Source organism: Nannospalax galili, unplaced genomic scaffold, assembly GCF_000622305.1.
Source record: "Nannospalax galili isolate Female #2095 unplaced genomic scaffold, S.galili_v1.0 scaffold198, whole genome shotgun sequence".
NCBI classification, from domain to species: Eukaryota; Metazoa; Chordata; class Mammalia; order Rodentia; family Spalacidae; genus Nannospalax; species Nannospalax galili.
Genome location: NW_008341748.1, coordinates 2,715,834 through 2,737,761, shown reverse-complemented (window position 1 = coordinate 2,737,761; position 21,928 = coordinate 2,715,834). Strand labels below are relative to the sequence as shown.

At 38.1% G+C, this 21,928-nt stretch overlaps 1 protein-coding gene across 5 annotated transcripts in view; it reads right to left on the bottom strand.

Annotated features, from left to right (window-relative positions):
• Window positions 1-21,928, bottom strand: part of Aff2 (AF4/FMR2 family member 2) — a 560,677-nt gene that overhangs the window by 105,426 nt on the left and 433,323 nt on the right. For all 5 annotated transcript variants that reach the window (XM_029565511.1, XM_017799178.2, XM_029565512.1 and 2 more), the window contains one exon: window positions 16,280-16,317. In XM_029565511.1, coding sequence (XP_029421371.1) covers window positions 16,280-16,317 — 38 coding nt within the window. The remainder of the gene's footprint in view (window positions 1-16,279; window positions 16,318-21,928) is intronic.

The following is a 21,928-nucleotide window of genomic DNA, read 5'->3' as shown; positions in this document are numbered from 1 at the left end:
TACATATATTGAACTTTTATGTATTTCATACACAACATCTTAATCATCTTTATACCCCTTTCCTCTTCTGCAAGTAAACTTTTTAGTGGAGATGTAAAAGGGGATATTTTAATCTTCTTATTGTACCCATGGTGTGAGACGTTCAAAGGCTAGATGCAATATGGGTTTCCCTCCTTACCCATAAAACTGTACCTTCTAGCTCCTTAGGCAAGTGACTAACCCAAGTATGTAAAATGAATCATCTTTTGACTGACTACCTCCCCTCTCACCTCCAGAGTTACTCTCACCCCATGATTATGAGAAGTCTTCTGATGTGAGGATTCTTTATCAGTTTTCTCTTTCCCTTTCTTCTTTTCTTCATCTGGGTTTGGTGTATTCTCCTTATGTGTTCTCTTTATGTATTCTCGTTCTGTGTTTCCACATAGATTTTCAGAGTTGGAGTAGATTTCTTAATTTGGGGCTTCTGGTAAGATGTGCTACACAGTCCCATCATGATAACTCTGGATACTGATTACAACTTTCATAATATCCCAACTGGGAATGGTGGCACATGTTTATAATCCCAGCATTTAGGAGACTGAATCAAGGAGATTACCAGTTCGAGGCCAGCCTGGGCTACATAGTGAGCCTGGTCTCAAAATCAAACAAAAATAGCCGAAAACAAATCCCAAAGACCAGAAAATGATTCTTGGATGAGCTATGCCTACAAAGTTAGAGTGAGAGCTTTGCTACTAGGAATAGCCATCCATCTTCTCTTAGGCTCTCACTGTACCGTCCATAATTCCCTCTGTAGTTCAGGATCTTTTCAGGTACTAGGTCATTATGCAAAATCATTTGAAGTAAAAGTTACAGTGAATCCCATCATTAGTGATAAACTATTTCATGTGCATGTTTGGAGCTACCATTTGATTATTGACCAACTAGCCACTAAGTTCTCTGAACAATTCTAAGTAAATTCCCCTAATGTAAGCAGCTTTTACACCCTGCTTGAAGGAATGCTAATGAATGAGTGCCTGAATGAACAGAGATTGGGAACTCAAACAGTGCTGGCCTGGATAATATGCCACTGACACCAGAAATGAGTTCATCCCCATGCAAAGTTTTCTCTGGAGTTATGTATCTCACCCAGAGGTGATTTTCCAATAAAATCAGCCTCAGTTATTGCAAGCATAGGGGCCATCCTTGAGGATGAATTCAGGAAATTTAATTCTAAAAATGCTGTATGAAGCAAAATTAACTTTGTAGCAGTTTTATTTTCTGAAACACAGTTTTGATTTTTGGTTTCCTTTGTATACATTCCTTTGTATTAGATAAGGACATTTTTAACCCTCATCATTGAAATATGATCAAAGTTTAATTTTTCACATATTCATGAAGTTTAAATTTGACCAAAGTTCAATTACTTCCGTATTGTTTAGTTGTACAGCTCTGCAGAGTTGTTGGCTAATACTTTGTTGCTAGAAATATCTGATTCTGTGTGTCAAGCCTGACTTAATAGCAACTCTCTTAGGCGCTAACCAGCAAAGGAAAAAAAAAATTACCAAATATTTCTCCACACTGTCATCGCAAACTATGACAAAAAGGAAGTGAGATGAACTATTTCTCAGGCTCCTCTACTCCCAAGAAGAAGGAATGAATACGTGTGTGTGTGCTTGTGTGTGTGTGTCTATGTGTGTGTTTTTGTGTGTATGTTTGTGTATGCATGTGCATGCAGACACACATAAGGCCTTGGTTGCTTTATATCCAGTCTCATTAATATCTAATCAATAAGATGGCCTTTGAAGAACAGGGGATAACCTCTGTTTCCCTATGTTCATAAACCAGCCCTTGTGTCATGCACAACACCCATGCTGACTCAATCAGACAAAGGCCCAGAATGGACTGAGGGAAATGGGTGGCAGGCCGGTCCTAGCCTGGGAACTGTGGAAGACTGATTACTGCTGGGTGAGGAAGAGTAGACCTTCCTTAAGATCTCTAGATAGACTGACTAGACTCCAGTGTATGAACTTCCACCAAAGGACATCTTGGTACAAATGCTTGACCAGATAGGACCTAACTATGTATGGTGGCGTATATGAGGTCTGGTGGTGGGGGAGCATGGATTGGGGGGGTGTCTAAGTTTGATTAAGAATGTTGTATGAAATACACAAAAGTTCAATAAAAATGTTTTTTTAAATAGAGGATAGCATATATCAGGTACAACATCATGAATTTTACTATTTCCTTGCCCAATGTGGTAAAAATTTGGCTTATTTTTGAACATACCTAATGATATCAAAGAACATTCAAACTTCCCTTATATAACTTGCACCCACCGGAATAAGGTGCGAACAGAAGAATCACCTACAAATGAAGCAAAATCCCAGCTTTATAAAGATTTAGTAAATATAAACTTCAAGAGAAGTGAAGTGATGCAGAATAAAGAGTATTATAAAGCCTATTTGAAAGTTTTATTTTACTTTTAATCACGTGTGGAGAGGGTGGTATGTACACATGAGTGCAAGCATCTACTGCAGGGCTAGAAGAGGGTGTTGGCTCCCCTGGAGCTGGAGTGATAGTTCTGAGCCTCCTCCTGATGTGGGTGCTAGGAATTGAACTTGGATTCTCTCCAAGAGCAGTACAGCCCGTGTTATGTCTATTTTTAAAGAAAACTTGGCTCTTTTCTTGGAAAAGTTAATGAATTACACAGTGACTGACAATTAATCTACCAGTTGATTATTCAAAAAGGACTGCTAAGCTAAAAGTGGCTGAACTTCAAAACCTTATTCTTAGATGTTTCCACATACTGATCTCCTCAATACAGCAGCTACTTTTTAGGGTGCTAGTGTTAAAGTAGTAACTAAAACTTCTCACTTGGATTGATCATCTAGTCTTGTGGGAGGAGACACTTCGGAAATTAGCTAGTTACCTAGGCATGTTTACGCTGAAGGCATTATTTTAACAATGCTGTTGCTCAGGCTCAACACGCTTTAAAATTCAGCTTCCTGATATTCACTGTTATAATAGGAGAGAATCACTCTTAATTTGGACCAGTAATCACAATGTTTACTATGACTACACTTTTAAACAGCCACTGATCTGATTTGCCATCTTAGACAAGTGAATTAAAAGCACATTACAATATGTAACGCCTGTTACTAAGGAACAACAGAAGAGTCCCAGATATGGCTAGAATGTCCTCTCCATGGGGCTCTCCCAGCATGTTCTCTGTCACAACAGCATCACTGCAGAGACAGCACACTTATTGCATTGTGCTCTGTCATTGCAGGGAAGCTCTCATCTGGGTGTTAACTGTAAAACACATACACAGTATTTTGTAGTTACATCATTTATGCATTTATACAAGTAGAAACTTCTGTCATACTCAGAAATGACAGTTCTACTTCTTTAAACATTCTTTTCTACAATCTTATTCTAATCATGTCAAATCCCTTCTTGAAAGTAGGCTGATTTTAAATTATACATGAGTGTTTGATGTGTGGGATACATATATATATATATATGCATTCATATATCTAAAGCAAGTGTGTTAACATGTTTAAATTGTTTTTTAACCTCTCGCATAACTGTTGGAATAAGTTCACCTAATTCATGTTGGAAGTAACACTCATCTCCAGATAATGGGAAAGATGTAAGGCATGTTTCTACACACAGATACTGTTATCAGAAGATCCACAGCAACTCATCTGTAGTGCGTAAAAGCAAAGATGAAGGAGTAAGAATGAACTCAGTGACTGTAGTGGGCTTACCCCATCATGCTTTCGTGCAGGAATATACACCATAAAGCTCCTCAAAAGAAGCAAAAATATAAGCACCAAAATGTTCTGAAATATTCTTCAAATTATGTGGAACCTGAGTAAGAACATGGTACTGAGAAGAAGTGGACAGTAGTCAAAACATCGAGAAAGGCAAGAACTAAGAAAAACATTTAAGAGGGCTGAAGAGGTCACTTAGTGGGTAAAGCACTGCTGTAGAGTCTGAAGACCGGAGTTTGGTTCCCTAACATCAACAAGAAATCCAGGTGGCTGTGGCAGCCTGCCTGTAATCCCAGCACTTGAGAATAGAGACAGAAATTCCCAGGGACAGGTTGGCGAGCTAGAATGACAGAATCCATGATCTCTGGGTTCAAGTGAGACACCCTGCCTCAATATCTAAAGTGGACAATGATTGAGAAGGGCACATGATGTCAACCTCAGGTCTCCACATGCATACACACACGTGCACATGTACCACCACACATATGTGAACTTGCATACACATAAACATGCACATCTCACACATCTGAAATTCTTTTTAAAAACTTCTTTTTGTCAAGGCTGCCTCTGTCTTCCCCACTCCCAGCGAAGTTCTGTGTCAGATGGAGTATACTACATTGAGGAAGAGTACAGAAACACATGTGCATATAAACACTGGGTTGTAATGACATGCACTCCACCACTGTTGTAAATTCTACAAATGGAAATTCTTTCCTGTGTAAGAATGATTTATTTTTTCCTCTAAATGTTGGCTATCTAGATAACTGCTGCTAGTTTAGGCCAGAACTTTAAAAAAAAAGAAACTATTTCCTATTTCAGTTTCGGGCCAAAATGAGTCATGTCTATAGTTCTCAGTCCCACAGAGTAGTCGTCAACTACATAATAAGTTATTACCCAGGCTTTTGACTTTGAACACACTCTGTGGTCGATGGAGGACTGATTTACTGTTTGGAGCCGTGCATGTAGCTATCACAGGGACATACATCATTTCCCAAGGACTAAAAATACCCCTACTGTGCTTATGGTTTTTTCTTTTCTGATAAAAATATACTCAGAAAAAAGTCATGTCCATGGAATAAATTTTTTAAGAGCTAAAATAATAGCGTTATATGTCATGAATAAAATACCGTATCTTGGTGCAGTCTGAACAGTGAGCATGGAGAGTTCATGAAACCATAAGGGAACAGCTAGATGCTTAGAACTCTACATGAGCTGATTTTGAGATCTACAGAAAAAATGCAAAGATTAGTCAGAATCAGAAAGGATTTGTAAGCAGTTTGAAGGGCTGTCTTGTAACCCCTCCCTAAATTAACATATAACTTCATAGAAGAGAAGTATATTTTCCAAAATTTTCTAAGTTTCACCCACATTTCACTGTTCTCCACTTAAATGTCAAACGTCGGGTCCATATTTTGGCTTTGGGTAGCTTGGCACATGCGACTACTCTTTTTTTTTTTTTCCTTCAACTCACAAGTGGTATTTTCTGCCACTATGAAATGTTTCCTTTCCTGAGTTGCCTCTGACTATCAGACATTGCTTACAACACAGCCCCTGCTTTCTGAGTGCCTTCTGAAAGTGTTCTGCTCTCTTGAATGGCCTGCACTCCTGTGGTTTATCGGGGACTCCTGCTGAGTCGGCAGAGAGCCTGTTCCCTGTGGCCACTCAGTCCTTCATCAGTGCCCACAGGAGGCTGCATGAACTTCAATCACAGAACCAATCTGTTTACATTTCGGTGGATTGGCTTGTGAGTTTCCCTGGCAGAATGTGAGGATTCCCCAGACCAGGACTGTATCTCACTTACCTTTCTAGGCATATGATGGGTGCACAATTAACATTTATTAAAAGAACAAAGGTATGCAACTTGCTTGAGTTTCTATCAGATCAGCTATGTGGCTCTGAAGTTTTGACAGTTTCCACAAAGAACACTGAATGGGGCTGGAGAGATGGCTCTGGGTTTAAGTGCTTTCTATGCAATTATGAAGGCTAGCACTGAGATCGTAGCACCCATGTAATAGGCCAGGTATCTCACAAGTTCCTATAGATACAGCTCCATGGGATCCAATGCCTTCTTCTGGCCTCCACTTACACAGGCATGCACACTTGCAGACACATGCATGTACACACACACACACACAAACACACACACACACAAATATTGAATAGAACCAGGATCCCTGAATGGCAAAGCAAAAATATGATTGTTGGTGTCAGTCTCACTAACTAAAACCTGAGATGATTCACTTGAATACATTAAAGAGAACTGAGCAGAAAACACTAAGAAGCACAGTGAGAAACTAATATGTGTATGGGGAGCTATTATAACCAAGGAAAAATGTAAGCAAACCCCTAAAGTCTAGCTGCTTTTTGATGACTTTCTGGAGGTCTTGCAGACTAATACCTATGCTAGTGGCCCACTAGTTTTTCTGTAGATAACACCCCTGCATACTGGGTCTTGATGAGAGCAGCTGTCTAGTTTACTTTTCAAAGACTTGGAGGCCACTCTTGCTGAAAGCACCAACTTTATTTGGTGCTTCAGATCTGATAGTGACTAAACTAAGGTAAAGAAATTGGCATTTTGACCTTCATATCATATGTATCTCCTTTGCTGCCTTAACCTTTGATCAGATGACGTCTTCTCAACTCTGCACATAAACAGATCAGTCACTTAGGGAGTGTTTGCCTGGAACTGGTCATAGAAGTTTGGAATAGTTTGTGTTAACTGGTCGTTAATTTGTTCAAATTTCCCCAAATCTCTTCCTTCTCCTTTGGACATTGAAGATGTGAAGATAAGAGAAACTAAGATATTTTTTCTAAGATTTTACAAGGGTATCATGATAAACAAATTACCAACTATCAAGTTTCACAATTTCCCATTCCAGACTAAAGGAAATAAGCTAAAAAGTCAACAGTCATCACATGTTTCCTTCACCTAAGCCTTCAGTCTTTCGCTTTTGTCCAAAGACAAAGGGGAATTAAAATTTTGTTGAATGAATATAGAAATTTTCAGACATTACTCCTTCGTATTGTTTTGCTGGCATTCTGATTAAATCTTTATTACTGTCCGAACAACTTATCCAGGATTCACAGGGTCCTTTTCATGTGACAAATAAACGGCCCTGGGTTTGGTAACAAGATCTTATGATTGCTGTTGCTAACAAAAAGTAGCCCAATTTTCTTTAAAACGGCTTAATTCCACATTTGTAGGATTATTTGAAGTCCCTTGGATCTAGCAATAAATGGGTGCTTTATCTTTTTATTTCACCTTCATGGTGATCAGGGTGTTAATTTCCCACTGAAAGAGAGATGCTCTTCATAAAGCTTTTGAAAAGATAATGATGGTAATGAGGCAACCGAAGTACTTATAGCTTCGAAGGAATTTTTCTTCACAGATATAAAGTCCATATAATTGAAGTTGGCAGAAATGTTAAAGTGCCTATAAAATTCATCAATCATTAGCTTTTCATATATTTGGTGGTATGGTTGAAGAAAAATTAATAGTGATGTAAAGTTACTAAATATGACTTTTTAAAGCACCAAAATATTTCTAGCCATTGAAAATTAGTGTGTTTCTCCTGAGTGGCAGAGGGTACAAAGTAGAGGATTCTGGAAACAAAAGGTTCTGAGTAGTTAACTCTCTAGGCCTTAGTTGTTTCTTTTGAAGAAAGGTATCTGCAACCATCATTAGCTATGAGTTAAAAAAAAAAAAGTGCTGGGGCTGGAGAGATGGCTCAGCATTTAAGAACGCTGGTTGTTCTTGCAGAAGTCCTGGGTTGAAATCCCAGCACCCACATGGTAGCTAACAACTGTCTGTAATTCCAATCCCAGGGGATCCGACAGCCTCTTCTGACCTCAGTGGGCATTGCACAACACAGGTGCACTTACCTACATGCAGGCAATACATGCATGCCCATAAAATAAGAAAAATAAATAAAATTTTTAAAAAAAGGTTTTTTTGAAAAAGTGCTGAAATCTTTTTCATTCAATTGCACCTGTCTACGTAACATAGAGACCAATGTATTGTAATGCAGTTCTTTAGCGAAAGACTTTTTGTTATCTTTTCATTAATTGGCATTAAACAGAGAGACCTCATCAGAGATTGACTAGAGATTTATGAAGCACACTGGCGCAGATACATCCATGTCATATGAGTGGGCCATGTTCATAGCCTGCCTCACTGATGTGGCATGCTGGAGATTACAAGATTTCACCTACAGGGCTTCACCCTTCAAAGGGAACCATCCCTACATATTCCTAATTCTTACTGAAGGCTTCACCAGATATTTGCAAACCACAGAAATTATTTAGAAAGTGACACTGTAAAAGAAAATACAAGGGATATTTTATGATTTCACAGTTAGGGAGTTTCTTGACTTTGCATGAAAACTTTTTATTAAATTTTTAATTGAAGCTTTGCAATTTCATTCGAAATGTTGATGGTATTTAGATCCCTTCCTCTAATTGTAGCTCCCCTTACTGCCTCATGCCCAATTTAATATACTTTTTTATATATAATATATAAAATACATACAAAATAAGGCCTATAAAGTCTTATTTGTGTCCCAAATGTCCTTCAGTGTGGGTCCATCAACTGGAGCCTGGTTAACTTACAAAGAGTCACATCCTTGAAAGAAACTGACTCTCCCCCTCCCAGAAGCCATGGTTGTTGGTAGCTTCTTAGGTAGAGTTGAGGTTTATCACTCACTTCCCCACGTACATGCTGGGATTTTGTCTGGTTTGAGCTTGCATGGGATTTGTGCATGCTGTCACCACTGCTTTGCGTTCATATGAGCAACTGACCAGCTGTTTGAAAAACTTGATTTCCTCATGGTTATCCACCTCATCATGCTCGCTCTTACAGTCTTTTCATTCCCCCCTCCACAATGATCTCTGAACCTTGTGAGTCAAAAGTGTGATCTAGGTGTCATATTCAGGGATAAGTGCTCTGCAGCCTCTTGTTCTTTGCACAGTTATGGGTTTCTGTAGGAATGACTTTTATTAATAGACATAATTTAAGCTAATGACTTTTAATTAACCCCAGCAAAAGGATGCCCTAGGATCTGATGACTGGGGAGTCTCCTTGGCAACCTCAGTTTCATATTCCACACAAAAAGATAATGAATGAATGTGGGTATGCATGAGAATTAACTTCTCAAAACACTGCAAGCAGAGCATCCACCCACTGGAAACACTGGCAGCTAGGAAGAATGCATGGACATGGATGAATGAGGTGCTAGGAATGAAAAGACCAGATGGTCTATTGAGATAGAGTAGAGCTGAACTTCAACTTTATGCTTCTGCAATGAGGCTGGAGAAAATCATTTTGAATAAATTGTGTGTGTGGCCTGATGGGGGACACAGGGGGACACAGAGATATACAGGGTTCCAGATACAGTTCTACCCACAAAGGGTGAGTACCTAGACAGCTCCATTTGCACAGATTGAAGGGAAAGTAAAGATTCATTGCACAGTTCTAGGAGACAGAGTTCTCATAGATAGCTAGGGGAACTACTATCCTCCAAGTTTGGGCCTACTCTTAAAAACTTATTTTAAGAGTCAAGCTTTTATTTTGTTTAAGGTAGTTGTAATGTTGTCGTGATTAATGATGCCTGCATGCTTTTGTGTTCATCATCATCTCCTGCTTCTCTGGTGAGAGTTGAGAGATGCATTAATCTATGTGTATAACAATAAGTCATTAGGAGTCAGTTTAATATTATAACTATTTAGTAGAAAACTAGTATTAAGCTCTCCCTTATGCCCTGTGACTTATTTAGCTTCAGGTTCCTAGGTTTGATATCAGTGTCAAGTATGGGCTTCATCCTATGAAACAGACCTTAAGTCCAATAAGAAAGTGGTTGATTACTTCCATATTATTTATGCTACTATTGTACCTATGGGCATATCTTGCTATGCAAAATGTTACTATAGTTCACAGGATTCACAGCTGGGTAGGGTTGATAATTATTTTTCATTTCTGGTAGCATGCATAGCACCTTCCAGCACTATGAATGCTAACCAATACAGATGAGGCTTTGAAGTAAGTATCAGCTTGAGTTCTCCTTGTCTTCTCTACAGCTCATATATGTAGTGTCATCAGCAATAGGTTCTCACCATCAAGAGCAATGGCCAGTAGTATTTGAGGGTCAGTGAGGCCCCCAGTTAACTTTTAAATAATGTGTTTACTTTAAAAAAATTTAATAGAGGCTTAGAATGAATTGTTAGGAGGATTGAATTTCCCAAACTGCCTATGAACACAAGGCCTCTGTGTGGTGATTTTATCTCATATGGGCTAAATATTCACATTTAATAGTCCACGAAATGTTTTCTCAGAAAGATAAAGATGTTTTCTGGACACATCTGGTAAACTCCTGGTAAGGTAAATCTACAGGAATTTCTCTGTCTTATATTATGTGACTATACACAATGATGCCCTGCAGTTATATGCCAAACCTCTATAATGCTGGAACCTTTTTGTAAAGAAGACAAAAATGGTTTAGTGTTTGGCAGAATCCAGTTGAGAACCCATTGTCTTACCACTATGAATGAAGGTGATGGATGTGCTGACATTCTGTATACCTGTGATGTGTCTGTGTCTAAGATTCAAAGAGAGTCTCTGAAAAAGTACATAAAGGGTCATTTCAAAGTATCAACCGAACATACTTAGAACTACACAGATCTTCAACCTAATAGACCTTTTTAGAGCCATAATTATGTGGGTTCTTGTTCTTCAGTTGACAGATATAAAATATAGAAATGATGAAGGGAAATATTATATATGCATGTAGATATGTGTGTAGAAAAACCACTGTATTATATACATAATGTTTGTGGCATATGTATGTGGAAGAATTTACATGAAAATAAGTTAAATATGATCTAAAATAAGCACAATTATGAAATATTTTAAGTTTTTTTTATTCAAAATATTATATATATTAATATATATAATCTTCTAGTTGATATTTGGAGCAAAAAAGGAGCAAGTCCAATTTCACACTCCAGGCTAATATCAGACTCAAGACTTGAACCTGGGTATAAGAACAGCTTGTTAGTGTTTAATAACTAAGATACTTGAGGTTGGACAGATGACTCAGTGCTCAGTGGTAAAAGAGACTAGCTACTCTTGCAGAGGATCCAGGTTCAGTTCCTAGGACCCACATGACAGCTAACAACTATCTATAACTCCAGTTCCACAGGATCTGACATCCTCAGTTGACCTCTATGGGCATTTCACACGTACCTACATTTATATACATGCAGACAAAAGACTTTTACATATAAGAGTAAATAAATGAATAAAAATTAAAAGTAAAATAAGTAAGGTACTAATTGATGACTCATGTTCCTTGTAAGTTAAGAGCTCTTCAGTGCTATTTGACTGTACCAACTAATTTATTTCACCTCAGGTGAAATAAATATTTCACCCTTGCTATTTCATAGCCTTCATACCATCGCAGAGTCAGAACTCCTTGTTCTCCCTGCTAAACCTTGAACCAAGGTCTTAAACCAGTAGTGCTTATCCTCATGATCCAAATGCTTCTACTTCACCATTTCTGCCCTTGACTCCAAGAGTGCTCAGCTCCCTCCTATGAGAATCTTCCTTACTTCTTCATTTTCCTACATAATAATCATGGTTATCTTCCCATCTCTCTTCTATCTGGTTCTTTACTCAAAAGACTTCTATCACCCTAAGCTCCTTGATGGTAACACTTGTGTCAGAGTTATTTGTAATTCTCTTAGTACCTATTACAGTTCCTAGAACTCTATAGATGTTAAAGAAATATTCACTGCATGAATTAATGAATAATGGGCAAACTTAATGGTCAGGAAAATTTATTTGGCTATTTGTCATCTTCAATAATGAAGCCACCATGTCTATAAGATAGATGAATTCTCAAATAAAGATGGAATTTCATAGACATAGTCAATTCTTACTCTGATTCATGAAATACAACCACTATATTCTGCAATGTTGCTAAAGTATAAAGGTAGCGGAGAATTTTTATGCTTGTAGCTCTCTATCTTCTAACAGATGTCAACCTCAGTTAGATTCAACTAAACTTATTACTGCATGGATTTTAGCCAAAACCAATTCACATTTTCAGAAGTGTATCATCACATATGCCTTAATAACAGAAATGTGTTTTATCAAAAGCTGTATGTGATAAGTCACATATGGTAGGAGAAATCTGTACATATCTCAGGCCTTGTTGTTACAATGAAATCTTGGAGAAGATTGCTGTAGAACTTTAATATACAAGTGAAAATCTGTCCATCAAACATATTACAGAACCAAAGTATTAATATACCAATGAACTTTGTGCTTCTGATATATTGAGAAATATACCAGGTATCTCTTGATCTTAAGGATATTTACTTTGAGGCTTAGCCTCAGAGGTAACATTTAATGGTTAAGTGTATAGGTCATTAGTGTATAGGTGCATGTTGTGTGCTACATTTCTGAGCATGCATATATTTAGGTTCTCCTTTATGTGGAATATTAATTAATATACCATCATCTCCCTAGGGTGATAAAAGAAGCTTACTTCCAGGAAGGTATTAAAAATAAACTTAATACACTGGTTTAGAAATATGGAGGAGCTGAACTCTATTTTTTTTAATCCTAACTAGTTTATTGGGCTTGCCAACAAAGCATAGGGTGGGGTTTTATTTACAGAAGAGTGGGTGTCCCCCCTCATTTACAGCTGTACTGCAAAGTCTACACTCAAATATAGATCTTGTGACTTCCTGAAAGCCACACAAAATGGCGAGAAAGGTGCCTCCTGGTATTCTTGGTTTATGTATCCTTAGCCCCTCCCCAACATTCAGCTATGGTTGACTGATTGGATGGGGCGGGTAACTGACTCCCCCCTTGACTCCTTTATGAGCGTGGGAAGGAGGTGTGATTATAGCTTGCCTTGCTGGCATAGTGGTTGGAGGACACTTCAGGTAACACTCCACCCTTTCCTCCAGCTCTTACATTAAAGAGGAAAATAAGCATAGTAAATGGACCTAGTGAGACATTTACTATCACCCCAACCAAAAGGTTATGTAGTCTAGAAGAGAGTTTTAGAAAATTCATATAATCTTTGTAGTCTAGTCAGTTATACCCAATGTGAAACACTAGTAGTATGCTGCAGATAACTTGTTCATGTTTTTTGAGACATCATTGCCGTATCACGGATTTCATATCCACTGCGTGTTCAAAGACAGTGACTCAGGGTCCCCAGATGCTCCCCTGTGAAAGTCCATCCACTGAGATCTAGTTAGCCTATCTAGACTCTCTGACACATTGGGTCTTAATATGGATGACAGAGTATATGGGTTCTGGTGGGGGGGGGCTGTGGGAGCATTCTGGTGGGGACAGGGGTATAAAGATGATTAAAATTCTTTGTGATATTCTGTATAAAATACACAAAAATTCATTAAAATGAACTTTAAAAAACAAAACAAAACACAAAAATAGTGAATCAACAGTGAGTGATTTTTGTTTCTTTTGAGAATTCAGTGATATATCAGTCCCAGAAAATCTTGAACACACAAAAATGGCCCAGTAAATATCTACTCCTTGTTTTACAGGCCCCCAAAGTAAAAGGGTTGATACTTTTGCCTGTAGTATCATGAAAAGTTGTACTGTCTTTTCTTATCTTACCGACTAGAGCAGGAAATAGCAAACTTTTTCTATAAAGAGTCAAATGATAAATGTGTATGACTCTACACAGGACTGTCTTTGTTGCAACCATTCTGATATGCCATTACAGCATAGAATTGTTCCAAATAATATGAAAGTGAATGCGTGTGTCTGCCTTCCAATTACAGTATCATGTGTAGATATTTACATGGAAGTTTCATGTTATTTTCATATGCCATGAAATAGTTCTTTATATTTTTCTTTTTCCAATCATTTGCAAAATTACACCCAAAATGATTATATCAAATCTCATCACATGATCACATCCACCAATATGTGTTCATACTGCAGTTGTAACTGATGCCATCAGACCTCAACTTTCCATCCTGAATGGATAGTAACTTTCTAATGCATGTTTCATAGTGCAAGGAAACGCAACATTTTAAGAGGAAAAATCACTGGAAGAAATGAGCTCAATGTGGTGACATTTTTATACAAGAAAAAATAAGAAAAACAGAGACTGGATGACTACACAGTTACAACACATGAGTTCCTATGACCTAATAATGACACCATGCTAGACTACAGCTACCACATCAATTAAGCCTCTAAGTCAGTTTCCTGAAAGGACTATTTTCTGAGATATGTCCAATCTGTCTATTTGTTCATTCAATCAGAAAAGAAGCTCAAATTCATACTTTATTTGTGGTTAAGTCCCAGTGCATCATGTGTACCCAAAACTTATCCACAGGCATCAGAAATGACAAAGGAACCATTACACATATAACTGTAAATACTCTTTTGATGTTCTTATGTCAAGCAATGTTAACTGAAATGTGCTCTAGAGTTTATGCCCCTGAAGTTAGCTTGGGAGGGTAATTTTCTTTCAACATGTCCGTACAGCTGTGGTTGGGCAACTGAATGATTTAATATACAGACAATTATAGAAACTTGCTAGTTTAATTAGCTTCATCACTGAGCAGATTTTTAAAAAATATTTTATTATTTTTATTTTATGTGTATAAGTGTATTGCCTGCATGTATGTGAGTGGGCCCGCATCGTGCAATGCCACGGAGGTCAGAAGAGGGCTTCAGATTCCTCTGGAACTGGAGTGAAGGATGGCTCGTAGCCATCATGTGGGTGCTGGGAATCGAACCCAGGTCCTCTGCAAGAGCAGTGAGTGCTCTTAACCAATGAGCCATCTCTCCAGCCCCGCAGATTTTTAAATATAATTAAAAGCAGAAAGAACCATAATCTTTTGACCTTTCCAGGTTTCTTATCTTCTAATCATTCCTTAAAGTGGTAGATATTAGATAGCCTCTACTTATAGATTAATAAAAGTTTGTGAAATGTATAATTACATGTAGGGTCAAATTTTCACAATGAGTAAAGAGAAAATGGGTCCTTCGGCTCCAAACACGGACAATGGTCTTGCCTATGCATGCAAGGATGGAGCTTGGCCTCACTTCTTATAGTAAGAGCTTGAACTGGGAGCCACATTGAGGCCTAGTTTTATACTCTTACAGCCCTTGTCCTACTCCTTGTGACATGAAACACACATTATCTGCAGTCCTACTGAGTCGGACTGTGGGAAAGAACATTGCCAATGGACCTCCTAAGGATTAAGTCCTGACTCCTCATTAGCATGATTGCCATCAAATCAATGGATTTGTCCAGAACCAGGCTTACATTTGAAGAGCCTTCAGGGTGTACAGATGGAAAAGAAACAAGGGTGAAGAAAAGATTCCAACCTCAAACAAACAACAAGATTAAAAACTCAACTACTAAAACTGTTTCCATAGGAACACTACAACATAATGTAACTCAACTGTAGAGGTCCCTCCAAAGACTACAGTGTCATGACACAGAAGAGTCTGTTAGCTAAGGAAAATGAAGCATAAAAGAAAAGTACACTATACCTTTGGAAAATGTATTAAGATTTGGAGTTAAGAGTATGCTGGACCCTATCTTCATGCTCTGGAAAAGCTAATTGTCATACCCAACAGAAACAACCTTCTTATTCTTGAAATAGTTGATTCAGTCTCCCAGAACTACAAAATAATCAATGCACTTCCCATTTCTGTATTTCATACCAGCTATAGTAGAGGCTGGCTAGACATGAGAAGTTCTAGACATGTGATATTCCCACACCTACAATAACCCAGTAAATAGAACAAGTCCTTCCCTGGCTACATGGCTGACAAGGATGGTATGCATCATAACATTGCAATCAGGTATCGTGACTCAAATGACAAGGCTGCCATTCTTCTTAATTTAAAAATCTCCTTTCTGGAAAATACAGGATGCCTAACATGTACTAGATTTAAAAGAATGCTCTGTGGCTTTTTTTTATATATATAATTTAAGAGAACCCTTAAAAAATAGCTCCGATAAAAATAATAGCTTAAAAATACCCGTTCAGCTCAATGTATTTTATGAGCTTTTCATTAACAAGAGTACTGAAGCCTTGATGCCAAGGTGCCAAACCTCCCCACGTGGCTGGAGATCACTTGGCACATATACAACCACTTACGTCTCCGTCATAGGTCCAAGGTTTGCAATTAAAAATGCATTTTTTTAGCATATGAACAACCAAAGGCTTGAAGTAGTGTGTGCTGAATATGATTGTAATAGCATTTGGCAGCTAGTCATGATGGCACATATTAATTTATGTAAACTGGGCAAACTTGGGGCATTTCCTCATCAGGGACACATGGAAAAAATATGAGCGGGTCTTTGCCCATCAGCGGGTACCCCCCATGTTTTGTTTTTGTCTTTATATTGTGGTGACTAGAGATTAATGCAAAGTACACTTCTTTTATGGCCTTATTTTCCCCATGCATGGAGTTCCATTAAAATTAACATTTTCAATGAAAAAAAATAATAATAACTTACCTCACAGGAGTATTCTTAGGTTTTGCCTTTTCAACAGCCTGTAAACAGAGGAAAAATGCAATTAGGCAACATTAGCAGGCATCATCTTTGCAACTAGCAACCCAAACAATAAGCAGTAGAAAATTATAAAATATTCTTCAGAAACATGAGTAGCAAACTGAACCAGGCTGCTGTCGATAAGCATACTAGAGACATGGAAAGCAATTTTCTCCTCCTAGGGAATGTGATTATCTGTCCAAATACAGGTTTCAAACACAGACATGCATTGTCAGAGCTCCTGGCAAAGTTCAGCAGGAGCTGTGCAAGTAGACTCTTGGGTGCACAAGTAGATCCTCCCCTCCCTACCTTTCACTCTAACCTTACTCCATGTGGGTCTGAGTTGTAATGACAGCGTGGAGAGGCAGCTGCAAACAAACGGTTGCAGACATATCCTGGACTTTCAGCTCTGTGGTAGGAGACAATTACCCCCCAGCATTCCTACTGACATGTGGCACATGAGAGAAAGGCCAGTGTCCATTTCCAAAATTGCTTTTAGTAGCAGACACTGCAAAAGGACAAGGAATGCCCAAATACTGCCATCAATTTCCTTTTCTGAAACCTTTAAGAAAATACACACCAAATTCTTGAAATGAGGAGGTTTCTGGGCCTCTTGGCCTGAGTCACCTTAGACATGGAGCCTGGTTCCAGTTTATTGCTGAACCCATTGATCTGTGTACAGTCCATTTATCATTCATGAAAAGAGCTAGTGATCTTCACAGTATATTAGAAGAAACAACTCAGATCATCTGTCAACAGCCCTCTTATTTCTGTTTCCCTCTCCACGGGGATTTCATCTCCTTCGATTCTTCTGGAATTAAAATGTTGCTAAGCAACACAGCTGGGGGCGCTGATGGCAGAATGGCTACAGTCTATCAAACTGTTTAAGCACCTGGAGGGTTTCAGTGATGATTTTTTTCATATTTCTGTAGCATAATTATGTAATCAGAAGCAAACTTGTATTCCACTAGACTTTTCAGGCTATGGAAACAACATTTAATTTTGAATGCAAGGAAGCAGCAGTTCCACAACCTCAGGGTTGTCCAGACACTTTTACAAAATATCCATTAGGGGGCCTTCATGTTTGTGAATCTTGAAGGAGGGTAAAGGCAAAGGAGATCAGGCCTGCAAATTGGAATACAGATGCGACCATCTTTAACACAGCCAGTCTCACACTGGGCTTGATACTGTGGTTGATTCTTGAGATTAAGTATACTGAGCTCCTCTGTGCATGCCAACTCCATGAATTTAGTAGCTATGTAAACCAAACACTTCCCAACTTTCACATGTTAGTGTTGGAAATCTAAGTGCATCCTGCTAGTTGAGTCTCTGTATCTCTTACTAGGTAACTATCTGTTAATATGTGGGCACTCTCTTTGACTTGGTATGCAAAAAACCTTTTCTCATTAAGGAGCTAAGGAGGTATGGAATGAGGTAGCAGGTGAAAACTAGGAAACAAGAAGTATGTGTCTGAATAAGCCCAAATCACCTCTAATGCATATCTAAGACATTCAAGGCCATTTTCATGCAGTACATGTAGAAATAAGGTGTTTATACTGTTCAGCATGGATTCCACCCAGCCAGATGGACAAAGGGAGAGAGGCAAATGCTGACAAGAAGACTCGTATGGACCATTAGCCTTTCCTATAGCAGAGATACTTGGTCAGCAAGCATGTTCACTAGCATCAGTTTTTAGTCGCATCATTTTCCTTCTGTTTCTTTTCTTTTTCCTCTGTCTCTGTCTCCACCTGCCTCTCTCTTCTCTTTCATCTGCCCTTTCTACCTTGCCTTCCTTTCCATTATTTCCTTTTGCTCTCTTCTCTGTCTCTCTCTGTTTCTCCCACCTGCTCCCTCCATTTGTTTTCTTTCAAGTCTGGCTGGTTAGGAATAATATATAGTAGCAAGCTGAAGAGATGACACCGGGGAGATCATATTAACTCACTTTTTAAATCTTAAAATTCAAACAAGTCTGGTCTAGAAGCTGCAAGTTATCATAAAGTAATAGGCACTGTTCAAGTAGTTTCTCTTGCTAGATGAAACAGAATGAGCATTGGCAGAAGATATGGCAGGGAGAAATCAAAGTGACATTGCTAAATCTAGCTATGATTCAGGGACACATTTTTTTTAAATGTCCTCTCTTCCTTGTTTTATAACTGTCAAGTATACCTAGTTATTTTTCTCAGATTAGGACAAACATTACCAAGCTATAGGCCAGTTTCTGAGAGGCATATGCCATTTTATACAGTTATCATAATAAGACTTCATTCAAATTAGATTTTCTAGATTGCTTGGGTATTGATTGAAAACGAATATCGTGATAGGTTCCGTTTTTCTTTGGAAATTAACTTAGAATCATTTCAATGTTCCCACAGCTGTAGTCACATATAGACTCATGCCATCCTTCTCTGTGCTCATGACTGAGAATTTCCTACCTAAATGGGCACAGAGTCTCCGCCAGATGAGCTAGAGCTTGCAATTTATCTTCTACACTTTTCCTGTAATTTGACTTTGTTCTAGGCATGCTATGAGGAACTATAATACTAAAAGATGTAAAAGAAAAAATTTACACAAAATTTTGTATGCAAATGATGCATGCTTTTAAGGTATAAAATAATTAGTCTATAAAACATGCAAGGAGAAAAATTCCTCCTTGGAAACAAGCACACACAAGAAGACAATTTCACATTCTAGATCTATGTGGCAGGACATGAGACACGATGCAAAAGGTGGTAAATGAAAAGGAAATGGCACAGTGTAATTCACAAAGCATTAAGAAGGTCACAGCTAAATTTCAGTTTAAAAACAGGCATTAAGGTAATTTAAACTGATTAGAAAAGGGATGCTAGATAGTTAAGAGTTATGTACTGCTTTAACTTATAATGTCTACATGCTTTTTAAAAACCTATGTTCTCCTTATTTTGTGTCATGTTTCTGTACATGATATTTATTTCGCTAATAAGAAAGTTCTCATAGAGGAAGGATAAATGAAACAAAAACAAAATTTAAAGATTATACTCCTGTACGCTTCAATGAAATTTGGTTTGCTGAACAGTGGTGACCTGCCTTTTCGCATCTCAGCATGACACTATCATGTGCAGAAGTGTTGGGTCACATTCACAGCTCTCTTGGAGTGCATCTGGCCCTTGGTCCACAGATTGGAGTCCACCTGTTAATGGAAGAGTGTAGTACTGGAAATGGAAAATAGCAGTGTTTTGGTCCCGTTTTGCTACATATGGCGTTGGCAGGGGGTTAACAATTTTGAGCCTCAGTTTACTCATTTTAAAAATAAAGACAGTCATTTCTGTCCTTCCCAAATCAATGGTCATTGTTAGTGTTCAACACGGATGGACATGGTCTGGAACTCCAGTATGTTAAGCAAATGCCACACACCTCCTTTCTGAGTATATTTCTCAGAGATATTGGTATGTAGAGTTTTACAGTAAGATCGTTTATAGATTCACCTGTCAGTGAACACTTCCCAGAAGCAAACTTATGCAGTTACTACAATGAGGATTAGAAGAGTCACTTTTGCTACTCTGTTCATATCATGAGTAGCTCTGGGGTCAGGAAAATGCTCCTGTCTAGAAAGCAATATTTATGGAAGACTCTGAGGTGCTGAGCTTTTACCAATATACTCAATATAGCTATAACCCAGTAGGGGAGGGCCTTCTCCCACCACACAGATATGAATTTCATATGTATCTTCTTGGAGATTGATGGTAGAGCAGTCGGGTACATGACATAGGGTGTAGCTCACAAGTACATCTCCAGCCCCTTAAATCTCTCTCCCCTCCCTCCCCCTCTCTATCACTCCCCTTTCTCTCTTTCTCTTTCTCTTTCTTCCTCCCTCCCATGAAAGTTTATCCTAGAAAATCAATCCCTCTTGTTCTTTGAGACAAGGTTTTGCTGTTCATTCCAGTCTGGTATCAAAAAGGTGATCTTACTGCCTCTGCCGTCCAAGTGCTGAGATTACAGGGGTATGCCACTACACCCAACTGCATGAATCCTCATTTTCAGGTGAACCCTCCTTCCAAAACTCTTCCTTCCAAACCACCCCATTATGGGTGCTCTTTGCTTCTTCATTAAAATGTTATCCCAGGGATACTGAAAAGAAACTATTTGCCAGGGCACTTCTCCTATACCGAGGAGTGTCTATGTGCTGATTTCTCTCCTCATACCAGCATTGTACTGTCCAAGGTATCCTGATAAGAAGCAAATTTATTTCCTCTGGAAGGATGGCATGGTTAAGAACAGACTCATAGCTATTGACTCATTATGCCTACCTTCTTTTATTTTAAAATATTTTATTTATGTTGATTTTTATGTGCATGAGTGTATTGCCTGCATGAATGTAAGTGCACTTGTGCCGTGTAATGCCCGCAGAGGTTAGAAGAAAATGTCAGATCCCCTGGAACTGGAGTTACAGATGGTTGTTAGTTGCCATGTGGGTGCTGGGAATTGAATCCAGATCCTCTGCAGGAGCAGTCAGTGCCTTTAACTGCTGAGCCATCTCTCCAGCCTTCAAGTCTACTTTCTTAAAAGTAAAACTCAGGTCTGTTTTACATAAAGAATCTTTGCACTGTACAGCAGTGAAAATGGCTCAGAGACTATACTGCATCACAAGATGTACATGATGTAGAACTATCACAATAAAAGAAGAATCAAAGAAGGGAAAAAGGAAATTAAGTGGGTATCTAGTGAGCTCTAGACAAATAGCATACACGATATTTTGAGGGAGAAAATGATACATATAAACCACTTAGAAAATTTGCTATTGAACTCTGTAATAATCAAACTTTGTCAAAATTCTGTAGCAAGATATCTGACCCACTGGTTATAAGTTACTGTTCTTGTCAATGGCGCTTGTATATTATATTTACAGAATATTTAAAGAATTTTTTGGCCTTTTTTAGAAACAATCCCTGAATAGTTACACCCAAGGTTACAACATCACTGTCCTCCTATGATTTACAGAAAACAAACAATGCAATTTGTTTCCTATACATTGAGACTGTCAAAGTAAGCATGCAGATGGCCTGGAGATACTATACAGGTAGACTCATTTCACAAGGCTTTGTGTTCAGGTACTGCTTTCTTCCATAATAAATAATAATACTGTCAGTCAAGGCTAAAATATTGTTTTATTAGTATTTCTCCACATGTCTTTTATATTTTCTATTTGCTTGCTTTTCTCTGTTCTACTAGCATGCCTAAGCTTGATCTCTGAGTTTCCTGGTAAAAAGGGAAAATTCAACCATTCAGAAAATTTCAAGTAAATGCATATTAAGTAACATAGAATTCATGCAGGAGAACAATAATTGTATTGCTCGTGTATTTCTTTATTGCTGTGCCTTCCTCCTTAAAAAATTTTTACACGGCTGTGATGCAAGATATATTTATGCCCCAACATTGTATCATATATTGCTAAATTTCATTGATTACCTCAGTTTAGAAAAGAAGTTCCTCTCTTAAGTGAACTCATCATTAAGGTATTTATACAGTCTAAATCAATACCTGCAGAATTGGTTAAATTGATTTTAAAAGATATATGCTGATACCAGTTGTCTAAATATAAAAATGAAATGCTTAATTGTAGTATTTAAATAGATTTCA